This window comes from Magallana gigas, chromosome 2, assembly GCF_963853765.1.
Source record: "Magallana gigas chromosome 2, xbMagGiga1.1, whole genome shotgun sequence".
NCBI lineage: Eukaryota > Metazoa > Mollusca > Bivalvia > Ostreida > Ostreidae > Magallana > Magallana gigas.
Genome location: NC_088854.1, coordinates 25,443,847 through 25,450,816, shown reverse-complemented (window position 1 = coordinate 25,450,816; position 6,970 = coordinate 25,443,847). Strand labels below are relative to the sequence as shown.

The window sequence follows — 6,970 nt, the reverse complement described above, 5'->3', positions numbered from 1 at the left end:
TATCTTTCTTGAAGTAAATTTTATTTTTAGTTTCTCAGCTTTTTCATTTAAACTTAAATCTGTTCCAGATATCGATCTATCAAAGAAAAAAAATTGTTTAGAATTTTAAACAAATCTTTACAGTCATGTAGTGTGGGACTTAAATTAAATCAGCAAGCTATATTCATTATTTAATGGTTACTAACACTATCAAATATAAACTAGGTTAGTGCAATCTGAAGTATGCGAATCAGCATTAAAGATGTATGTTTTGTCTTAACAGATTTTTTACTCTTTAATTATGTGTTCATGTACATGAAATCTATAAGCCTTAGGTCAGTTCTGGTAACTTACTATATTGGATCCGGAGACCAAGTATCAAGATTTAATACAATATTAATAGTTTTGTAGTACAAAAAAAGACAAAGAATATCTGAGTGTTTAGAGCGCACATACATAAAACCATTTTTATAACGATATAAAAATAAGCTCTCATGCACCCATCTTTTCTCCCAGTTTCTTCCTGAACAATATTATATAGTGCAAGAAATTATCTTACTTTATTTACTTATAATGTAGGTTTCACTTGCAAAAAAATCGTATATTAAACGAATTTCTTAATCGTTTAAACGAATTCTTAAAAAATCTTACAAACGATTTATAAACGAATTTCTAAATCGTTTGAAACGATTATCTAAATCTTTTAAACCAATTTCTCTAAATCGTTTCGGACGAATATCTAAATCGTTCAAACGATTTCTAAATCGGTCAAACGAATTTGAAAATTCGTAAAATCGATTCGATTTTCTTTATTCATTCTGCCAATTTGAAATGGCACTTATCCGCCGTCGTAGTTTCCCCGTGTTTTTCAAGTATTTCGGAATTGTAATTCTTGCATTAGATCATTTTATTTTTATTTGCGTGGTAAACCACAACAACTACTTTGGCTTGGCTCGTTGTCAGTCTTTTGATGGAAAAGTTGAAATAATTGATAATGGCAGCGGCAAAAGCTAAGAATATGAAACTCCAAGTGAAGCATGGTATGATTCGAATCTTCGGTTTTATTTTGTACATTTGTTGACAGTTGTGTTCCTGACGACAAAAGTTTCCGAATTTTCTCAGATAACCAAGGTTTTGAAAATATGGTTCAAATTGTTTTGAAATAATTTAATAGGTATATAATGTTACATTCAAACTAATAACGTTATATCATTTTAAGTAAAATCAGAAAATTTAAACTCATAATTTTTTCTTTATTAAAATCAATTTTGGTCTGTTGTAGGTTCTAAGGTTCATGAAGTAAGGCTGCAGGCTGAGCAAGGCAATGTTCTCACAGTTCAGGACCTAGTGAAAAAAATATACGAAGTCACAGAAATCCCACCAGCAAACCAGAAGATCCTTTATAAAGGTTTGTTAACTCAGATGCTGTAAAGTTTCAAGAACTATACTCTGTCCCAAGATATTTTGGATTCACGTTTGGCTTAATTGTTTGATATTTATAAATACCTCAGGATCCAAACGATGTTCATTCAAAAGTATGAAAAATTTCCAAGATTTCTCAGTCAAAACGCCCCTGTTAGCTTATCAGGTTTCAATACAATGCTAAAAAATGTGATGTCTACGGAGATTTTGCATTGCAGCAAGCCCGGATGATAACGTTGAAATATTGCGCGATGTATTCCGAGTGTATTCCGAATGGAGAAAAGATGTAAACATTCCCCATTATAAATCTCCGTAAGGAATCTGTTTTCGTTCCTGTGAATTTTTCCGAGTGAAAGATGAGAATGTGTCAATGAAATTATCTTGGAAAATATCCCTTTCAACTATTTCAATTGCACTTCTTTCACAGGTAAGTGTATTTTTATTAAAAATCGTCCAAACGTGAATCCAAAATATCTTGGGACAGAGTATAATTCAATTGTCAGATGCATGGTTAAGTACAGTCATATAATTTAGAATAATTACAATAAAGGCCAAAGACCTTTTCTCATCAAGTACCTTTTTCTTGCCAGTGCTTTGTTATGTCATTTCTCATATATGATTATATGTGTTGAAAAAATGATGTAACAATGCACTGGCGAGAAATGGTAATGGTACTTGTCTATGGCCAGTGTGGACTCAAAATTTATTCAGGACATAATGTAAATGATTATTACCTTTGCATTGTACTTTGAACTGTTTGTAAATCATTATGATTTAGAGACAGTAAATCAAAGATTTCAAACCAAAGTTTTCCTTCGTTAGTTACAACATTTTTAAATCTCAGCAGGGTTAACAATTTTTGACTGCTATTGGTAAAACTTAACTACCGATACATGTAAACACACATTTCTTTTACTACACTTTGTTAAGCCTTTTTTTTTAAATTTTCAGGCAAAACATTGAACAAAGATTTAGATGTATTCCTGACAGATACTGGGCTAACAGACAATGCCAAAGTTATGCTTCTTGGGAAAAGGGTAATGTTTTCATTACATTACAAGTTTTTGTGTCTGTTTTACTTATGATTTGAATCATTTTGAAAGATACATAACACTTGCATCATATTCTTGTAGACATAAAAAAGACATTACATCTTTCGTAAGACTTAGTATTATTTTTTTATTCATTATGCACAAACTGCAATATCAAGATCAAAATTTACAAATACACACATTTTTTCGTTATTTTTTCTATATAAAGTTTGCTATGCTTTTAACTGCATGCTTTCAAGTATACTGTGGAATCATTAAAATTTGTGGGGGTCAAGTTTTGTGGATTACTGAAATTTTACAGGTTCGTGGGGATGTAATTTCGTGTATTTTCTTATATCTACAAAAGGAAATATGACTTTATAGCCCAAATATAATAATTCGTGGAGGATGTTAATTCATAGTTGAGAGGTACCCACAAATTCCATGAAAATTGGGCCACCATGAAATGATTCCACAGTAGTTTATTTAGCTTGCAACTTTTTTATTTGCAATTTTCATTAAAACAGTAGATGTATTAAATAAAAATACAGGTATAGCCTTTCACAATGCTGTTATTTAACTTGCCACTAATTTACACTGACACCCACACATAAAAAGAAATTGTACAAGTCTTAAATGTACTGGTACATGGTACCATAGATACTAGACAAAAAGAAATTCATTCTTAACTAGAAACTTAACTAGAAATCACAAATGAAGTTGCTTTTCACTCAATCTGATTAAAATCAGCCGTTCTGATACGCTACCACTCTCGAACGTATCAGAACGTCTGATTTTAATCAGATTGCTGTTCACTGAAAACTTTGCTTGTTGTCAGACCATGAATTAATCAGGGGGAAAAAGTTAACAAACCACACATGAAAAATGACACAAAGAGTATATATTTTTTGCCTAATATATTGTAGCTATAGTAGTCAAACTGCATGGTAATGCAGTAACATGTGTTTTTATCAAATTAAATTCAATCTTACAGCATCTATAGTGTTTATTGAATATTGACTACGGGTATATGATTCAGTTGCTTATACATGTATCTCAGATCTAAAGAACTAGTAATGAGAAAGAATAAATGAACAACTAAATAGCATTAACAAGATGTCACAAAAATGGTTTATATCAGTTTAAATTGAAAATGACACCCTGACTTTTCAGCCTGATCCTGTGGATGACAAAGAGATGGGCAAGCTACACAACATTGAACAGTCCCTAAAGAAAGAGGAAGAAAAACTCAGCGAGATCACGTACGAACTAGACGGAGTACACAGGGTAAGATTGTGTCATTAGTACATGTAATGAATCAAAAACTCGCTGAAATTGTTGGTATACATTAATGTACATGTATGATATAAAATAGGTGGAGTACACAAATTAGAGATTTATCACATTGATAATGAGGGAGTCGGAAAACAGTAATTTGCATTTGTTATATATGCTTAAGAAACTTAAGCAATGTAAAGATTTGACTGAAAGATTAAAAAAAAAAATCCAGTTAATGTTGACTCACATTCTGTTTTCTCTGCACAGCATGTTGCTGTCTATGATATTTAGAGTCAGACATTTCCAAACAGTAATATGCATTTGTTATATGATAGAAAAAATGAGCAATGTGAAGATTTATTTGACTTAATTCAAGATAAAAAAAAATCCAGTTGATTTTGAGTCACACAATTTCCTTGATCACCATGTTGTTATTTATGACATGCAGGGATTTTTAGAAGATTCCTTGAAGAGACCAGCATTGCAGAAGAGTCGAAAGAGAATCGCCCACTCCACAGAACAGTACATGAAGCTGTTGGAGGCACTGGATGGCCTCAATCTGGATCCCAGTAATTCGGGGGGAAGGGCCAAGCGCAAGAGCCTGGTGGACAGAATTCACGTAGGTGATTTTAATATAGGGTTATTTTATTTTTCAAAAATCTTAGAATTATGAATTTGAAAAGATGAATTAGTTTTCTCACTGAAGCAACATCTATTTTTTATTCCTACTACTCATATACATGCACATATCTAGAAACAGTTAGTTAATTACTAATTACAAGAGATTCAGATTGATATATGTTTATTTACAGACCCTTTTGGACAGATGTGATGGATTAGCCAAGGGAATTGATGACATGTTAGCAAGGTTGGCTGCAAATATCCCCCTCTAATTAATGTCTACAGTTGCACTGTTTATAAGAACAGCACAGTTGTCTTCCCTTTGTTTCTGACACACGACATTTGCATGATTGTGACTGAGGATTGGAGATTCCTTTTGTGCACTGTTTATATACAATGTCTCTCTGTATCTCTCTTTCTCAACCGCTTTTTAGTGCATGTTTTATTGTGCTAGTTGGTTGCTGTGCATGGAATTTTTGTTTATCCCCTCATTTTTATGAAATATCACAACATCTTTATAATAATTAAGTCTCTCTATAATTTAAGTGACTTTGTTTTATTTTGGCAAACACACTTTAAAATAATATATTTCACAGTTAATTAAAAACCTCCTTGATACTGTCTTTAATTATTTCAGAACTTCTTCATAGTGCATAAATCCTCCTTTTTACTAACAATTTTGTCGTTTAATACCGGTAAGAGGTTGGCAGACTAACAACTCCCCCTTTTTGTCTGCATGTCAATTTGCAGAAACTTAACACTTTTTTGTGAATAAACAAAAAAATTGAATATCACATAGTAAGAATGTCATGATGACAATTTTTATAAAGTGTTAGTTGCTGAGGGGTTGCTCGCTTTCTTATTCTTTTTTAAAAGTAAATTATTTTGGGATATGAGATGTGGTCGGTAAATTTACAATGTAAAAAAGAACTTTTGATTAAGTTTGATACCTCTGACATGTGTCTTTTCTGTTACAGTAATGAAGGCAAAGGCAAATGATGACAGCCCCTGTTTTAGGTGTACAGTCTTAATATCTCTGTGTGTCTAGTACCATAAGAGTGGTAGGAATACACACTGAATGCATTAGAGGTTTCCACAAGAGATCAAACAATTTTCTAATCAAATTCTGGTGCTCAAAGCAAGAAAATAGACTAAATTGTTTTGGAGAATAAGAATTCTCGGGAATTTATTAAGCACTAGTCAGCTGTTAGTATAGAAGGTTTTATTTATATTTTGATGAAATATAGTGATCTGAATACATGTACATGTATTTCAAGAGAGATAGAAGGTACATGTATTAGGAAATTCATTATATACCTAGAATCTTATTTAAAGTGATTGAACTGAGTTGATAATTTTTCTACAAAAATTTCACAGAGGAAATTCCTTTGCAAGTGAACTCTTACAAACTGACAGGCAGAAACATAGTCTAGCAGGAGAGACGAGAGGCCTTGTCCAGGGTCTGGGATGGGATACAAACCATAGCAGCTTTTAATTTATCTGAATGGTTCATTGTTAGTGTATTTATAACACTTCTCTTCGTATGATGTTTTAGTTTTCATTGGGGGATGGGTCCTCAGTGATTCGGTGTATATAAAATATTGATTTTAAAAGCCTGTTTGTGAATGTTAATTCATACTTTAAAAGTAAAACAAATAAAGATGACACATTTTAATGCATTTAAAGGAATTTAAAGCCTTTTATTTTAGTTTTATATATAGGGTACTTATATATACTCTTGTATATACATCACCTTGGTAACCTGATTCAAATTTTTAAAGGGTTACGTGTGATGGGTCTAGACATTGTTGAAATTTTTAAAAATATTTTTATATTTTCCTGTTGTGAAACATCTAATGGGCATTTAAAAAAAATGATTCATATTCAAGAGTTAAGGTACATGTAGTACAGAGTTTGGTTTTTGTGAATATCATGCCTTTGATTATCAGTTTAACATAGTTGCAGATCTGCAGCTGCATCTACCCATTACAATGCCAAAATCACCATTAGTTCTCTCATTATTATAACCGGTATATAACAAATCATTTCATTGATGTTTGAGTGAATGTGAATATGCAGTGTTTTAATATTATCTAAATTGCTTGCATAATAATACAATGAGTTAGAATGATTTAATTAATATATTGAAATTTTTATTATGATATTTTAAACAATTTTTAACAAAAATTTCCTGTGGTGCGTTAACTTATTTATAAAAATCTAACAGAGAAAAGTGTAAAGTCAGTTTATTTTTTTTTACTCATTGAATTTGTAGTTGTTATTAAAGATAATTACTGTGAATTTTACGTTTCTTGTTTGTTGTGCATTTGAATATGAAGTGTATCATGAAAGATTTCAATGTTACTTTGTAGCATTTACACGTAGTAAGTTCGATGCTTATTTTCTATAACTCGTTCCCGCGCTTAAAATTTCTTTAAAATCATAATATTAAATTTGTAATATCATAATATCAACTACATGTATGTAAAATATAAATTACACCACAATGTATTGACTGAGTAAGTATACACGAATTTGACATTCTTCTCCAACCAATTGTTCAAATAGATCTCCAAAGAAATTGATGCATTATGGCGTGGCAACGCACTGCATTCGATATCTATCGTTCACGAAATAAA

The 6,970-nt window shown here is 31.3% G+C and overlaps 1 protein-coding gene across 2 annotated transcripts; it reads left to right on the top strand.

Moving 5' to 3' along the window:
- The first annotated feature begins 864 nt into the window (after positions 1-864).
- On the top strand, positions 865-5,780 carry LOC105334567 (BAG family molecular chaperone regulator 1). Of its 2 annotated transcripts, XM_020069799.3 has the most exons (7): positions 865-1,019; positions 1,262-1,387; positions 2,353-2,438; positions 3,606-3,719; positions 4,159-4,329; positions 4,523-4,578; positions 5,309-5,780. In XM_020069799.3, exons 1-7 carry the CDS (start codon positions 974-976, stop codon positions 5,328-5,330), a joined length of 621 nt encoding a protein of 206 aa, XP_019925358.3. In that variant the 5' UTR covers positions 865-973; the 3' UTR covers positions 5,331-5,780. The 2 variants fall into 2 exon arrangements, with proteins under 2 accessions (XP_019925358.3, XP_019925353.3); XM_020069794.3 differs by lacking the exon at positions 5,309-5,780 and having other exon boundaries at positions 4,523-4,731.
- The last annotated feature ends 1,190 nt before the right edge of the window (positions 5,781-6,970 follow it).